Here is an 18308-nt window from a genome sequence, read left to right as displayed (position 1 = left end):
CATTGTGTAGCATACAAAAGCTAACGTAGCAAAATAGAAATATCAAAACAAGCATTGAGCTTGCTGAGATTGATGGATTGATGGGCAGAGTCGATGTAAGCTACAGGAGCGCGACAGAGGGGGCGGTTGGAAATTTGCATAGTGGGCGGGGCCTTTGCAGGGTCAGGAATTTTTAATGAGGGAGAAGGAGGAGGTAAAACTCCTTAACTCCATGCACTTTAACATTATTGCATTATTCATTAAGTCTTATTTATTATGTTTTAAAGCTTCATTTACCACTGTTGATTGCTCTACAGATAGATAGATAGATACAGATAGACAGTATGTGTGGTATGTTGTTGTGTGCGTGAACTGTATACGCACTGACGCTCTTACACGAATGAAGTTCCTAACAGATAAATAAAATTATTTGAACTGAATTAATAATTAAAAGTATTTTGCAGAAAAACACCGACACAATTTATTATTTCAAGCAGAGCATTTATACGTCTAACATGCCTGGAGCTGCTCTTAAAGAGAGTTTAGAAGGGTCCCTTTGTCTTTTAGGTTTGTTCATGCCCTGACAATGTTTTCAGAAAAAAAGATTATAACTAAATTCTGCTAACATGAAATATTAAGAAATCAAAGGTTGAGATGGAAAGCTAACAGAGTTTATAAAGAAAGACAGATAACGTGTTTTTGAAGAGAACAGAGGCTAGATGAAGGAGGAGGAGGAATGCAATAAAACGACAGGTTGATTACATAAAGAAAGGGAATGTAATTTGACAGAAGAGGTAATGAATATCTGTTTGAGTTAAATGGATATTTGAGCTCCGCTCGGATACATTTCTGCAGCCGCCGCTCTCTCTCACATTGTGTTCAGTCACCAGACTCTTTTTCAGTACGCAATAACACTTCAGACCTAATAAGCCTTGGAAAGTGAAGAAAACAGGCTGGAAACTGTTTCATAAAGTAAAGAATTATAAGCATGTGAGACTCTTGAAAAACATGTCCACAGTAAATCACTATATCTGAACCTCCTCTGCAGGAAGTCTGATCTCTGGCATTAAAAACAGCGTAGGCTGATCCGCCCGAGTCAGTCTTCAACAGCGGCGATTAAAAAGGTGGTGAGAATGAAAGTAATGGGATTAGAGACAGGCATCTCTTTGTAAATGTGTGCCAATCCAGTAGAGAAGACACACAGAAGCACAACATCTCCCAATATAAACATCCCATCACACACACATTGAGTCAGGAACGACTGGACGGGGACACTCGCACACACGAGGGAGCAAAACACACAAATACATCCACAAACAGGTAGATGCAAAAAATCGCTCACATCAAAAAACATGTCAAAACAAGCTAAAACCCAAAGGGGAAACTTATGAACTCAGATACAGAAATGCACACACACATACACACACACACACACACACACACACACACACACACACACACACACACACACACACACACACACACACACACACACACAAACCGACAGGCTGTGAGTGACAGCTCGCATTAACGCAGGGGCAGGCCCGGGCATGGCAGGAGGAGGGGTGACGGGAGGCAATTAGAGGCATATTTTAGATGATAATAGCTGTTTACGAGCCATACATTCTATAAAAGCTATTCATAGCAGCGAGCAGATGAGCAGAGCTATGAAAATGGCCGGTTCTTGTGCCCATAATATGCCCCCGAAGGGCATGGAAGGGCAGAGCAGCGGGAGAGGGAGCGAGAGAGAAACAGAAAGTTAAAGGAGTGGCAGGGATCTCTTACTCTGGCATGTTGGGATGTCGCAGTATCTCCAGTAGATGCCGTCTTCATGATCAGCAATGTAGCACCAGGGCTGAACGTCCCCGTCAGGGTTCCTGCAGACAAAGAGGGGGAACAGTTAGAGCAAGTCCACACTGCACAGTCCAACCTGTTTTTCCTCTCCATTTTAGCGTCCTGGTAAAAGTATGTTTATTTTGGACCAGAAATGATCAGGAAACGATGTTCCACACTGCCACATCTCTTATTTACTCTGTCACCTCCTTATTTTGTCCTCCAAAAAACACACAACACACCTGTTCACATGTATTTATGTTGATTTTTCATAGGATGTTTTTCTTGTCAAATTTGATGATAATCCCTGAGAGTTTGGCTGCTGGTCAGACAAAACAAGACATGTGAGGACGTCCCCTTCGGGCTGAGGCAGATTATATCGGCACATCATTTTCCACTCTTGTCTGACAGATGGATGGATTGTTAAAATAATGTACTGATTAACATACAACCTGCAGCCTGCAACCTTATGTGTGACTGCAAACTACAGATGTGCAGTGCAGATAAGCTATTCACTTTAACAGGTAGTTTTTAGACGTCACAGTTAGTCTCTCTTTTCTACTTATTTGCTGCAAACATCAGAAACGACTGACAACAAAATATACTGTACATAAGTAAGATCACCAATGTCTCTATCTAAAGTTGTAATCTCAAAGATCTCAGTTTCATCTCTTTGGCGGCACCTGTGGCGATAAGCGGTAATTGCGGGAGCACACGTCCCAGATATCCAGACAGTGTTGCATGTGTGACGTCCACGGTTGGCTCCGGTTGTAACTCTTGATTTTCCTGGCTGACGGTCGCTTTCCTTTTTAGACTGTTTGCTTCATCTGAGCGTCGAGTTTGTTTCTTTTTCTTTGGATTTTCACTTCTTTTTGAAGTTGTATCATGCTGATGTATGTCAAAGTGTTCATTTATTCTGACAAGTTTATTTTTAATTAGTTATTTGATGCTGTAAAAATGATGATTGACAGCTCTGTTGACAAATCCGGCTCTGTTCCTGATTAGCAGAGTAGAGGAGGAACGGCAAGAGGAGACATAACTAAAACAATCACTACAGTCATTGAAGTTTCCATACCTGTGAACGTTAACCTCAGACCAACACAGAGAAGCTGTTCTGCTGTTAAACACGCCGGTGTGCGGGATCCTTGCCTTTTTTTCGGTGAGTTAAGTGTGTGTTTAGGTTAGCGGAAGTGGCTACGGCGGCTACACCCGCCGATCTCTACTGCGCTGTCCCTGGCTTCAAATGACATCACCATCGCAAGATGGCAGCGCCCGTCACAGGGGCTATTTTGGCATCAATTTCATACAATGGGAGCAGATAAGACGCGTCCTCCATCTATATATACAGTCATTGGTTTGTTCAGCCATAGTAGATTACTGTTTACTTGCAACACTTGCAGAGACCGTAAAAACAGCTGCTTAGCTCCGCCTACCCTCTCTGACAGACCAACCACTGCTGGCTGATGGAAAACGCGTCACTAACTTGTGATTTTTTCAGTGAAAGTCGCCACAGACACCCAGTCTGTAATACTGCAAATGCAAAGGCTTTCATCAGCGGGCCATAGGCTCAGTCACCATTGTGTTACCTCATTCGGTGATAGACAGAGACTTAACAGACATTTATTTACATGAAAATCTTCTAATTATCACTTTAAACTTCTACACACCCATTCAAGCAGGACGAAACAGAACTGAGGTTTAACCATCTAATAGTAACCCGGGTTGTGTCTCTTTCAGAGATATTGGTAGCAATGCACATTTTTTTATTTTGGCCTATGAAAGTATATAAACTAAAAGATAAAGTGCATTTAAAGTTTCTTTGTGTTTGGGATGTGACAAGTGAAAGTTAAGTTAAAGGGAAGAACGGGGGAAAAAGGGGGGATGCAGACGTATGAGGGCAACAACTCAACGACAGACTATCAACTGACACCCCGCTGCAGAGGGCTGATGATCAACGATGTTTCGGTGGGAGATTATCTTGGCTGTGTCAATCATCCCAGCAGCACCCCTTTAGCTGCTTCCTCTGCACTCTGGAGGCCTGACCATGCATGTCAGTCACGGGCCAGACCAATGGGTCTTTGAAGGGTGGAGGTCAGGGGGGAGGCTCTTTGTTCAGGGCCAGACACAGCCCTGAAAAAAGGGATGGGTGATGGGGCAAAGCCTTTGTCTGAGGCTGCAGCCTCTTTTGAACCTCATCAAGGCACTTTTAACCCATCATAATACGTCTGACAGGCCCCTCGGTGCTTTGGCTTTTCAGTTTCACTTACAAAAGCGATGAGAGGTGGGATTGAAGATAGAAATACCTAAAAGCTTTGTGCTGGCTCCATATCTCCAGGGGGATCCTCCGACTTTGTAAATTATGACTCTTAACTTTTTAAATACTCATAAATGCAATCAAAGCAGCAAGTCAGCGGTTGGAGCTCGTCTCGGTGACGTTACGGCTCTTTAAGCTCGATTTCAGGAAAAAAAAACACACCTCGTCGATGAAAAAAACACCTTCTAAGATGACATTGCTATTTTTTTAGTCCTGACTGTAATTGCCGGAGACCTTTTCTCTTCGCTTTGACACACCTCATTGTAGCTTCTTGACAAAGCCCCGGGGCGCCGCGATATCCCGTTTCGCCTTTTGTGAGCAAAGTTGTGAAGGGCGTTTCCATTTCTTTTCTTCTCCTATCAAAAACACTATCCTGAGTTTCCTCCTCTCTTTTCTCACTCAGAATGAGGTATTGACAAAGATGTCGCTGTAAAGACTTCTTTGGGTTGAACTCAAGTTTAACCGCCTTAAAGCTTTTCGCTCTCAATATCTGGCAAACAGTCGTCGCTCTGTTATTCTTTGCAGAAACAGGTACGAGTGAAGGAATGGTTTATCTCGTGGTCTTTATCTAACGCTCTGCTATCAAAACAACTCACAGCTTCCCCCAACCTGATATTTTCTCATGTCAACAAGAACCCGGCCTTGTTTTCCAGTGAATTTCAAAATCGTATCATGAGCACAGATCTGTTTGTCGCTCCACCCAGACTGAAGGCAAACACCTGTTTGTTTAGCCCGAGGCCACAGCTGGAACAAGAGCAGCTCAAACTCAAGCTCAAAGTCCAAGCATCAAAACACTGGATTATGCACCTTTCCTCTATTTCTCTCTCCCCTTCTCTTTTTCATGCCTGTCACAGCGTAATAGCCCCTTTTTGAAATAAGACTCCCAAGAAGTCATCTATAGCCACTTATGTAATTTACTGCGCTTTTTAATCACCCCCTGAGGAGGCAGACGTGAATTACAACCACCACCATTAACTAAATATCCTCCGAGGAACGCCCATCTCATGTCTGACCCACCAGCATCTTTGATCAGCAAATGATGTGGCGTCCCCCGCTAACCTCCCTCCACATACCCTGGTCCCCTAATAATGTTTTGTCCCTCTCTTTTACACACACAGACACACGCACACGCCTGCTCACACCTTTCAGCAGAAGCATGGGAACACCATCCACAGGGCTGAGGTGAACAGCCCACATGACAGAGAAACACAATCAATCCTGCCCTGAGGTGCCAGTGTGTGTGTACGTGTGATTGTGCGTATGTGTGTGTGTGTGTGTGAGACAGAGAGGGGAGGGAGGGAACAGAAGTTGGACGGCAGACAGTGTCAGCTCAGCGGAGGTGCCACAGTGCAGATAAGAGCAGACTTCAATGGATGGAAATCCATTTGTTTAACCCGGCAGCAGAGAAAGACTTCAGTCCTCATGGAGATAAAAGTTTTTGCTAGTGTGTGTGTGTGTGTGTGTGTACGTGAGTGTGTGTTCTTAGTGAGGGTTGCATACACATCCGTGTGCGTCAGAGATGGCTCAGAGTAGAGGAGCTTGTTGAAACACTCCCATACCCAGAGGTAGATCACAGAAGATGTTTGGACACTTAATTGGCACAATTACGCTGATTGACTCATTTTGCTCGCAGTGAGCCACACACTTGGGTGCAGAGCCAATTATAGCCACATCGGCTTTTGCCTCACAGGCTCTCCGGTCCTGCATTTGAAGGCGAGAGTAGCTTACATCTGAACAAGGGGGGGAAAAAACAGCTGCTCAGGGCTGGCTGCTGTTCAAAAGGTTTCCTGTAATAACCGATTTTCCACGTACCTTAATCTGAAAATTTACGAACATCTTTAAAAAGCCTGGCACTGCGAAATGACATAAAACATTTACAATAATCACATCAAAGTACGCGTGCCAATGCTGGAAATAACATGCTTCTACGGGTTTTTCACGAGTTCAGTCAGATTCTGGGGGAACTTTAGTTACAGAAAAGATGAAAGCTGCATTTTATTCTGCAGAACCGGAGAGAGGAGGAGTGCTGATTGGAAAGTGGTGGTGAGAGGTTGTCTGGATTGGGATTTGAGGTCAACAGCAGATCACAGTCTGGCTATTTACTGCCTGGGAGAAGACGCTTTAATTGAGCGGGATGATTTAGCATGCAAACTGCTGCCTGCTGCTGTGCTGCATGAATGCATGTATTGACGGAGATTGACTTGTTGGGTGTGGGACGATATGTAAAGTCTACTGTCTATTGTTGCTCTCTCACGGTCCGCTTGTCCTAAACACGAGGTTGCGTTATGACTGTGTCATGGTCACAAGGAAACACGTCTTTAAGGATCGATTCACAGAACACAAACTCACTCTTTCTCACCACCCTCTATTGGTTTGTTGCATGAAGATCATTTTGGCTTTTCATGCCCACGACTGACGTAATGTGGTTGTGACATTTCTGCATGGGTGATAATACATTGGAGATAAATTAGATTTTTAGTGCTCACGGTACTGACGGGGGGAGGGGGATTATGCTAATTTCAAGCTTCATATTTCACTGTGATACCTGTGGAGTAGCTTAGCATCATTTACAGTTAAAAAAACTCCTCATGTTTCTCACACTGGTGCTCTGTGCAGGCCGTCATACAGCCTCTGTCTGAAAGCTCTGTCCCTTTAAGAAACCCCGCCCATTCAAGCCCACTTTCTTCTGACTTTCTTCATACACAACGTACTTTGACCTACAGATTTGAAACTTCTCCCACGTTTAGTCTGAACATCCAACACTGTGACTGTTGTATCACTCTCACCTCACTGACTATAATGCTCTGATTTACTTACCTGCCATTTACTGTAACATCCACCGGGTGGTTATATCTTCATATACTGTATTTACTACTTTACTGCACTATCTTACACTATTATATCTACTGGTCACTAAGTATAGTATATCATATAGTGTGTTATATTGTAGTATTCTATATGTATATGTTCATAATGTACATTATTCTACTACACACTTTATACTGCACCTTATATTGTACCATATCATTAACCTTAGAGCTCATACCATACTGTATTACCTCATCCTGCATACCATGTCACTTCATCCCACAACTGTCACTTTAACTTGTCACTTTACTTTATCTTGTCACTTACTCCTAGCTGTATAACAGTTGTATATACCTTGTATTTTTATATGTATCCCTCGTATTTTTTATTTATCTATCTATTCTTATTCTATTTACACTGTATTCACTGACATGCTACGTTGTCTTGGTACTGCTGTAACACCTGAATTTCCCCCCTGGGGACCAATAAAGGATTATCTTATCTTATCTTAAAATGATATGTCTTAAAATGTGAAACAGCAGAATACCCCCTCTTTCTTTAAGGACCAACAACCCAGGTTGCCTTGAATAATCTGCAGACACTGCTGGCAGCAGTTTTCTTTGAAACCAATTCTGCAGAATTTAAACTTCAGTTTATGCAAAAAGAAGATTTTTTGTTGTTGTTTTGGACAGCTGAAGACGGGCAGGAAATGTAGACAACAAGTAAACAAGTTGGCTATTTTATATCTGTAGACTTTTTTATATTTATTTATTCTTGTTTATCATATATTTAATTGCACATATTTTATCTTACTCTGCATGACACAGCTCAGGGAGATGCTTCGCTGTTTCGTTGTTTTGCACAATATCAATAAAGACTTCAATTCTGCAGCTTGAATAAATGTATTGTAACGCTGGGTGTAAGTTGCTGTTTATGTTTGCTGTTGTTTTGCAGTCGTTTATTGAGGGAGCTGTCCACCGTAGTGGGGAACAGGCTGAGACGTAGAGGAGGGAAGAGGGAGTTATTGTGATAAAGTTACTTTTGAGGGGAGCTCGGGTTCTGAGAAGAAGAAGACGCATGAACCTCGGGTTAGCTGTTGCTGCGGCAAGGAAACAAATCATGAAATGTATTTTTGTGTCCGCTCCTGTCACTTTAAGAGCAAGTCACACTAAAAACAATCAGTTTGAGATTTGGGTGGCCTGTCTCTTCAGGGACAAATGTACGAACATATGAGGGCCACATTTTATCACATTAAATTGGTTCCTTATCCAATTCCTGTCATGTTGACGGCAGATGTTTAGTGCCACACTGCACATCTTCTAGCGGGACGTTTCTATTAACTTGTCCCGTTTAATAAAGCAGCACACTTGGATTATAATACAGTCGTACAAACTTTGCTGCAGTTCGCCTGACCTCCGATCTGCACCTGACATCCAGATTCAATTGCAATCAACCTGGGGAACACTTTTCACTCTGGCATTTCCATTATCTCAATCTATGTAAGGGGAAAGCATTAGACGCCATAGTGGACGCTCATAAATTGTACACCACACATACACTCCTGCATATAAATAGCTTGGAAATGGCTCGCAAAGCTATTGAACCACGCACTGAACCGCCATGCACTTCACACCCTCATACTAATGCACTTGGAGGGGAGAGGGTCCAATATGAGCGTGGAGGAACAGACGACTTAAAGGAACAATAAATGAAAGATAAATCAGGACTTTGATTTATGGGATGTTCCTCTTATGAAAGTGATTGTTAAGAAAAGGTCAGAGAAGTAAAATAAAGTGTAGACAGACTAAACAGCACAACTTAAGAGTAGTTGATTTGCTTCTACTTGATGATATGAATTAAACTCTGAATCGAGCAGCGCAGATGAACAGTTATGAGATAGTCACAGATAAGATGAGTCCTGCGAAGTCTCGGCTTAGACACGAGAGCTGTTGTCCTTTTTCCTGAGGCTTTGTGCTCCTTTTTTTTGCAGGGGAACAATGTGACATTTCCCCTCTGCCCAGTTTTTTCCCTGTTTTCACTGGACTATTTTATAGCAGGCTATAAAGATGAAATGTGGGGCCTCTTTCTGCAGCACCACTGTGGTGCCCTCTCGACTAAATCACCGCAGAGAAAACGCCAGCGACGGGACGAGAAGCGAGTGTGTAATCCCCTACTTCTTTGCCTCTCAACATCTGATACGTGCTTAGAGCCGTGTGTTAAAGTTAAGACATGCAGTGATTCCCAGCTTTGCATTATCCACCTGTGTATTGGCCTCAGCTCTCCTCTCATAAAACCACAATTTGCCTCGGGGTCAGACATGCAAAAAGCTGCCCCGGCTCTCCTTTTTAACCCCTCCTCCTGGTGTTCATTCTGCTTCCTCCCCCTTTTGTCTAAGAATTACCTCCTATTGTGAAGTTCTAGCCTGAGACGTCTGCAAAAATGTAGGCCTCTGATGCAAGACAAGCAGGCTGGGGAGATGAGAAGACGAGAAGAGGGCGTTGAAAATGTGGGAAACAGAATTTGCATTGCAAGATGCACATCATGTAAATAAAGACATTTGCAATCCAAATTAAGCCACGACGGGAGCCAACGCTGTGTGATCAAACAAACACTACACATCTCTCGCAGTCCTCGCAGTGGGATAACCCTTTTCCTCTGCAGGCACGTACATGCCCGCAACATGTGCACACAACAACACGCACACACATGGGTGGACGCATGCTCAAATACTTGACCCTGTGCAGACATGCCATAAATACCATCCCTCATCTTTTCACAATGAAGTGGCCACTTTTGTCCCCATGGCGTTGCTGAAGGGTGACTCTCTACAAGGAGGGTGTCTGAGAGAGACTGAGAGGAGCTGTAGCTGCAGCCCTAAGTGACAGAAATCCCTCTGTCAGGAAGAAACAAAGCTATGAGCTGTCAGTGAGCTGGAAAAGCTGCTAACTGCATTTGTGGAGAAATCCAAACATTGGATATGTCCATTTTGAGTCGCTTGTTGAACACAATACATTCCTAATGTGCGGGGAAAGCCTTCCTCGATCATCTGCCTGCATCCTCCTCATAAATCTTCCAAATTCCCATCCAGTTGGAGTAAAAACAAATCTGTCCAGTGCCACTTCAAAGCATTGCTGCGTTATGAGTTTACAACCATGACTTAGGGAAATGTTTTAGAGGCTTTGGGCCGAGGAGGAGGAGGAGGAGGAGGAAGAGGGGGAGGAGGAGGAGGGGGTGTTCTGTTTCTTATGGATTGGCGATCTGGGCCAAGCCACTGTCCTCAACATCTCTGTGAATTTGAACTGGCTCAGGAAAAGCAGATACACAAGTTAGACAGCCATGCACACAACACTGGGAGCCGTGCTTGGAGTTTGCCTGAAGGATAAAAAGGGTTTTCCAGACACCCAAAGCCACCGTGTCCCCTCACATTCCAGGGATGAGGGATGGAGATTTGCTTACACAAACTCTTCATGCACGTTTGCATCCTCACAATGACGGGGCTAAACGTTCGGTTCGGGTACCACCCATTAAATATTCAGACGCGAATGTCTGAGCAGGTCCCCTGAGCGCAAACCCTCTGCAAAACACCAACGACCTGCTTCTAAATTATTAACTGAGTCAAACGCTTTGTGTAGGAAGTTCAAAGCTCCGTCAAATATCAGTCTGTCTCAGAAGGATGAGTTCTAACGGTGCGACTCAGAGAACTTTTACATCAATGACACAAACTGTAGTTCTTATAAACAAACAATAAAAAGATTGTCTGCCTTCACTATGAGCCACTGCTCAGGATTCTGCAGTAAATCTGCTGAAGTTCCAGCCTGAAAGAAGATTGCTTTACAATAAAAAACAAGATGGAGCAGTTGTTAATCTTCCAGCGCAGAGAGAGCTAACGCCTCCTTGATGGCTCGGTGGTGAGATGAGTGAAAAGCTTGCAGAATCATTCCCTGTAGCTCTGTCTGTCGCACTCGTAAACAAATGGACCTGGAGCAAAAGCAGGTGAGGCCTTTATATCAGTAACGGCTCGTTCTATAAGTACAATATTTACGAGGCAAACAAGAGTGTGACCTCTGAATAAAAGCATATGATGCTACATTTCCAAGATATTTTCTGTCAGTGCCTCAGCTGATGGGCTCCATATGCTCCACTGCACCAAACAGTTTAGCGGTGGATTACAAAGGATTTAAATAGGACAAATAGTCCAGTAATGTTTTCCTGAGAGGATACAGAGAATTGCTGACAGGAGGTTGTTTTATAGAGTGTAGGATTTTCAAAGGCTTTCTGTAAATAAATTAACCACTAAATTGCCATTTCGATTGCAATCACTTCACACAAGTCGACAAGTTTTAAAACCCCTTTTCCCAACATAGGGGTCAGTGTAGCTTAAAGGGGACATGTTTTAGCTATGCAAGCAATTGTTTTGTTTTTGAATCACGTTGGTGAAGTTTGTTTCGTTATAAAAATTGTATGCACATTTTAATTTAATTATTTTTCGGAGCCTCTCCTTCCTCCTGAAACGAACAAGCCGTTTTGCAAAGGTTAGACCTTAGCCACGATTGGCTTGGAGTGACCGCGTAGCCCCTCCGGCCGCGCTGCACTGTCACTCCAAAGTTGTAGAAAACATGGCTGCTCTAGGGTCAGTTATTAGCTCGTACATATAAAGGGTAGGCTTTATATGTACGAGCCAGAATCGCCAGGAGGTATCAGAATGGTGAGTTGAAATCTCGACAACAACTTGACTACAAGTTCGTGCAAGAAGGCAGCCGGAGGTGAATGACGGTGAATGACGTTTGGTCGATTTCAGCAGCTGTTCTGAACGGCTCATTTCATAGGCTACCTTTTTAAAAATGTGATTCTGGAAAAACACTTTTTCACTGTGAGCAAAAAACACCCAAACGTTCGAAACCCTGCAACATATGAGAATATCCATTTAAAAGACACGGCCTCTTTAAAGGAAAAGTTCAATGTTTTGAGTAGTATGCTAATTTGTCCTAATTTGTTTGTACTTAGTAAAAACTTAAAATCACATTTAATGAGGGGGTCAATTAATGTTAATATTACTAAGAGTTCCAGTTAGGTATATATGTTACCTCTGGACAGGGCCAGGTGACTGCTCTGTTTCCAGCTTTTGTGCTACGCTAAGAAAGCTAGCTCATGGCAGCTTCATATTGCGCACAGGCATAAGCGTGGTATCAATCTACTAACCAAAACTCCTGACAGCAGTAAGTCTATTTCCCCAAAATGTAGAAATTTCCTTAATAAAATTACGAGATGAATCAGAGGGATCATGAAATGATTAGTGGAACATGAAAGAAAAGCATATTTCAGCCTCGTGAAACCATGTTTCTCATGAGTTCTCTGACACATATGAGACTGTTTTCTCGGGAAATACTGGATGGTTTAAATCAAGGAGCCTACTAATCGTAAGATCGAATGTCAAAGTGTCCTAGGGCATACTGAAGTGAAATGCTTGTGTGTGTGTGTGTGTGTGTGTCTGTGTGAGAGAGAGAGAGAGAGAGAGAGAGGGGTAAATAGCATGTAGTGTAAAGTACTTTGATGGGTTGAAGTCTCTTTATAAACGCAGGCAATGTATTTTAAAATACAAAATGTCGGCACAACTTTACATTAACCTCTGCTGTCGAGGTTAATTATTTGCCCCGTATTTGATACCATAAACAGTGATGAGGCTGAAATGTATTCAAATGTATTTAGCTGATTTATATGGCAATAAAAAAATCAATATGCCCTTTAACCTATCACCTACAGACGATGCATTCGTTCTATCTCCTCAACCCTGCATCCCAGGATTCTGTCCTATGTATAAGCTGCTATAGTAACCGTTAAAAATCGTCTTTTCTCAAGAAAAGAGGCTCACCTGCAGTAGTTGTGTCTGCCCAAACCCCCCTCTCCATTGGGGTATTTGAGGGTGTTGTAAGGGTGCTGGAAGGTCTCGTTCCAGAAGAGGCAGGGTTTACCGCCATGCAGGCTGGTCTGGTTCTGGAAGCCCCTGTAGTCCTCTCCGTTTGCAGTGTAACACTCTGAAAAAAGAGAAATAACATGGAGAAGGTGAGAGACTTTACTTGTGTGTGCGTTATTGGATCAGACGTCCACTAGGTGGAAAACAAAAGCTTGGCGAGAGCTTCCAAACAGGCCGCCGCACATGTGACCTGCTTTATGGAGAATCTGGATTCAGTGAAACACTCTCGTGCTGTTAAGATGTTGTAATGCGTTTGGAATGACCGTAGACGAGTTTGGAATAATTGTGCTCCTTGCCCAGGCTCTACTCACAGCAGCTCTGGCCAAGCGTGTTAAAGCGAGATCAATCACGGTATTGTTTCAATTAATGTCAGCGCGGGAGCGAACCAAAAAAATTGCCCCACAGATATACAACAAAAGCAAACATGGCTTGAATTTCCAGGAAGTGTATGACAACCATATGGCAGCGTCAGAGAGAGGGGGTGAGAAAGAGAGAGAGACGGGTTCCCAAGGAGAAACAATGGCGGGTGGAAGGCTTTTCTTCCCTGAGAGAGGGAGTTCAAATAAACAATGGCTGATGGGAGCGCGATGGGCCCTCACCGCTCATCATTTCAGAGCCTCGGGGGGCTTCAGTCAAGGGAGTTTTAACAGCTCCAACTGAATACCTCTTATGATTGCATTACCATGGAAAAAATCTATTTATCATGTGAATGTTATGATTAGTCATTCTGCAGGTGCTCATAACTATGACTATTGACGGAGCAGGATACGTCTTCAGAGTAACCGGCAGAGACAAAAACAGGTTCTTCAACATGTGACAGTAAAACCCAACGTTTTTATGATATTTCAGTTTTTTACAGAGGTGTAAGGAGAACTGAAATATTCTTGTCAAGTAGTCGTACTGTTCTAAGCTTAATCCAAAAGGCAACTGGACTTGGTGGAAGTTCTTGAAGCCTTAAAGGCTAAGCTAGAGGCATATATTTCTAGCTCCGTCCAGCACTCAGTTTAGAACTGAAGAAGCCTTTCGGATGAGAGGTGAAACGTCCTCAAGAAAGTCCAGTTGCCTTTTGGATTAAGCTTAGAATTACCACGACCGGGATGACCGAGAACCTTCACAGACAACTGCCACTTGACTCAAAGTGTAAAAAATGATTCAGGTAAAAGTAAAAAGTATCTCACTTAAAAAGTACTTTGAGTAAAAGTTACTAGTTCCCACCCCGCTGATTTTTATAATAAACAAGATTTACCAAGGCTACCTTACACATGCATCCTATGCAATGAACTGAAAAGGAAGAGAGGGAATGGTTTTTGTAGTTAGAGTAACAGTTGTTCCAACTAATGCCTAAAATGGCTTCATAAAGTAGGTTATGAATGCTTACTGTGTAATCTGTCGCCCCCAGCTCCCAGTTATAATTCAAATGAAACTTTGTTATTGTGATAGAAAATTTCCTGAACCCTGAAACTGTTGTTTAACCTAGAATAATTCTGTGTCAGCACTGCATGCTGTTTGCATATGGGAAAAACAAGTCTAAAAGTCCCGATCAATTCAGATGTCTGCATGCGAACTGGCTAAACAAACATAAAATGCAGGAGAAACAGGGACAAGGCCGCCATATGTAAATAGCATTTGTGTGTCTGTCTGGTCTACTTGCCAAGAGACCATGAGTTTGCATTTCCTTTCGCACATTCATTCTAATAAATTACTTAAATCTTGATAAGCCGGAAATTCAAACAATTTCCGTCACAGTTATTTCAAACCTGGGCTTTTGTTTACATGTCTTGGTGTCAAAATGACGAGAGGTGGACCTTTTGTCACAGAGTAAGATCCGTTGTTTAACCAGATAGAGCAGTTATATCGCTCTCTTCATAGCCACCAGACTCCATTGACAAAAACAGTAATTTTACTTTGCAGAACACAGGAGTTGCTGATGGTCCACCGCTGCCTCCATCGGTTACTTAGTTTGTGTTATTGTGTGGTGTTTTAAAGGGTTAGTTTGGTTCTGAACTAACGTGTGTTACGATGTGTAACAACAGCAGTAGAACAGTAAGTCCAATGTTCTGCGGGCTAAAATTTCTGTTGTTGTTAATGGAGTCTGGTGGCTTTGGAGAGAGCGATCTATCTGCATTTTCTGGTGACATAGAAAACGTCCTTCAGTCCGTGTCAAAGGTGGTGTTTCCTCCGAACTCTCTTCTGTCCAGTACATTGTTCACTAATGTTACGCGTCGGGCCTGGGTAGTTGCAGCCCAGCTCCCATTCTTCTCTTTGGGCTCAGTGAAAATCAACCGGCACTGTCGCAATGCATTACACTTTGATCTGATTGGCCTGTTTTTGATGCGATGTATTTGATTGGAGTCTGGTCCAATTCAGTTTTCCTTTCCAGCTCGCAATATCCGTAGATAAATATTTCACTCAGTAACGGATCAATTACAGTAACGTACTTCATTACTTCCACCTCTGTTTTTTTTGTTCATTTATTGACATGTTGTTGAGCCACATTTTATTCCAAGTATTCTTCGACGAAACGCTGAATTTTGTGCACAATGATAAAAACTTTAAGCTGTTGCTTAACACAATGACGATGTAAGACGTTATAAGCTGTGAGTCTCACGTCATCCTCCAAGCTTGTTCAGGCTCACTGGCATAATCTGACGTCGTGTTTGGGTCTTGGTCAAAGTTCATGACCTTCATCTGTGTGTTTCTGCAGGCTGGGCCTCACTCACTACTGTGCTGAACTTTATGACTTTATTCACTGACTGTGGTGAAACTGTTTTACACTTCATGGATTAAATACGTTTGGTTTTCCCTCTGATGTCCTCCGGCTGCTCCGCCTGGACTTTCTTTCCAAGATTCCTGATGGACAGGTTGTTTGCTCGTAACTGATAGCCAGTTAGCTTAGTTAGTGCCAGGACCGGAAGCTCGGAGCACCCGGGGAGTGAGAGTGTTTACATTGCTATCACAGGAGCTGTGGACTGCCAGGAGGAGGAGGTTTTCAAGCACCGGTGGAAGAGGAGCTAGAGGGGAACGTTTGTCTCGAAGTGAGCACCTGAGTTGGGCGAGCGGAAAACAGAACTGCACTCCGCCGTCTCCCTGTGAACACAGGCGAAATGGAATACAATAACTAGGTGATTTTCTCTCTGCTCATGCAGCGGTTAAGGCAGGATGCCAGGAGACGAACCTCGGTTCTGTCAAAATCCTCCACCTCTTTAATGCAACAGTAATTACACGCTACATGGCGATATGCATGGTAATTGATTCCGACCGACTGCTAACCGCGACCCCATCATCTGTATCATAAACATATTAACTTTACAAGTTTTTAAAAAGCTCAAATAACACATGGTATCGTTAACTTACCAGCTTTTCTAAATGTCAAGCCGGAGCACATGGAAGTCTTACAACAAGTTCACATCATGCCTGTCACTCAAACAAGAAAGAAAAGTGGCTTGTTTGGCTCGTCTCCATGGGATCCTACTATGTACGCGGCTGGCCAGTGACCGGCCTCTTTCATTGAGTCGAGCTGTCTGAGCTGAGTATGAGCTAATGCATTGCAATATGACAGTCATTATACCCCTCGGTGAGCCAGCTGTGCTGCAGGGCTCTCTCTCTTTTTCTCTGTCGAGTCCAGTGGACCAAACTTCCTCTCTCCCTCTCTTCTCCTCCAGTCCGTTCTCCTCTACTGCTTTTGACATTTCTGTTATCTCCCTTTCAATTCGTATACAGGCAACGTTTCTTTGGGAATCTCTGTACGGCCTAAAAAGAAGAAATACACGTTTTTTAAAGTTTGATAATAAGCTTTCCAAACTTCCTTCCTGCCATGCTTTGAAATATTTACAGCTGTAAGCTTGCATGCAAACGAGCAATCCAGCCTCTTGCATGAACCACAAAAGCACTGCTAGCACCTTATTTAGAGTAAATCAGAGGCCGCCACTGTTCTCAGTGTCTCGGCCAAAGTCGCTTTTAATTAAAGTTGTTTCGGTTGCAATGTTCAGTCAAGCTTATCAGCCATTCATCGTAAGGCTGACAGGAGTTCAGCAGCAGCAAGGAGCTGCAGGGTGTCAGGTTCCTGCAATTATGATGCCACTCTTTTGTCTGTTTACGGCTCCCCTCTCTCTTAGCAAATTAATACTGCCTCGGCATGCGAGGATATCAACCGCTGGATCGTAAATCCACTCGAGAGCGGTTGATGCAGAACACGACTCCATAAAGTTAGAAAAACAGCTTAATGGTGTTACAACAGGGGTCATGCTCTTGCTACCCCGACAGGAGGGAGTGATGAGCGGGGTGGAGGAAACAAGTCATCGTCAGGCAGACGCTCAGAGGACAGGCGGGAAAAAAATGTACATTTGGAGTTTTCTAAAGACATTTATTCCTTTTTTTTGGCCCTTTTGCCTTTATTTATAGGACAGCTGAAGAGAGATAGGAAACATGGGGAAAGGGAGTCGGGAAGGACATGCAGCAAAGGGCAGAGGGCGGGAGTCGAACCTACGGCTGCTGCGTCAAGGACTGTAGCCTCTGTGTATGGAGAGCCTGCTCTACCCACTGAGCTAAACCAGCACCACAAGAAACATTTATCTCTGAAATAAAAGTGCTTAATTCAGTGTTTTTACCAGTTTAAAGTATCAGGTGAGGGGGCTGCACATGAACATGCACCCCGAGCAGTAGGGGGATTTGGTGCCTTGCTCAAGGGCACTTGAGGAACTGACACCTCTCCAGCTACCAGCCCCAACTCCATACTTGATCTGTACCAGGACTTGTACCGGCCACCCTCCGGTTCCCAAGTCAAGTCCCTACAGACTGAGCTACTGTCTACCCTAATAAGCTAATGGCATCTAAGCTAACAGCCCCTCCTACAACCTGCAACCAACCAATCCTGCGTCTGTCGAAGAGCGTGAGACAGAGACGGGAAATGCCGGTCCACTCTGCATCTTCCAGCCTGCTCATTTCAATAATCGATTTACAGGGGGCAGCGTTTGTGTCAGCTTCCCTGGTAGAGTTCAGCAACATGATGGTATTTGGATCTGCATTGTACAATATGACATGCAGTTGGAAGACAGGGATGATGTATTTACATTCTGCATGCCGCTAGCGACTGCAACAGAAAGACAGAGCAGGAAAACACTGCTATTGAGAGTTTGGCAGCGGCACAAGCACAATCATGAGTCACTGCTCCCCAAAAGCAATCAGGACTGTTACAGTCAGAGAGGATAACATCAGGCAGGCACAGGGCAGCCGACTGCATCCCCAATGAGCTCACGTCCTTCAAATATCTTCTCCCTCTCAAAAGAGTGGGTATTAAAATGAGTGAACTTGGCTGCATGCAGCGCTGCTCAACACACTGTATCAAAAAGAAAGAGCCAAATGACTTTGTAAATGTCTCCTCTTCTCCTTCAGGAAACTTTACTG

General features: G+C 43.6%; 1 protein-coding gene across 1 annotated transcript in view; it reads right to left on the bottom strand.

Moving 5' to 3' along the window:
* kremen1 (kringle containing transmembrane protein 1) overlaps window positions 1-18308 on the bottom strand; it is a 78804-nt gene that overhangs the window by 38946 nt on the left and 21550 nt on the right. Inside the window, exons 2-3 of the mRNA XM_069683143.1 lie at window positions 12804-12966; window positions 1765-1856 (exon numbers count right to left, since the gene is read on the bottom strand). Coding sequence (XP_069539244.1) covers window positions 1765-1856; window positions 12804-12966 — 255 coding nt within the window. The remainder of the gene's footprint in view (window positions 1-1764; window positions 1857-12803; window positions 12967-18308) is intronic.

The sequence above is a fragment of the Semicossyphus pulcher genome, unplaced genomic scaffold (assembly GCF_022749685.1).
Source record: "Semicossyphus pulcher isolate SPU_LCO1_2020_fin unplaced genomic scaffold, fSemPul1.0.p SCAF_6, whole genome shotgun sequence".
Lineage (NCBI taxonomy): Eukaryota > Metazoa > Chordata > Actinopteri > Labriformes > Labridae > Semicossyphus > Semicossyphus pulcher.
Note: the sequence above shows the minus strand (reverse complement) of the source record. Positions and strands in the feature narration are given on the sequence as shown.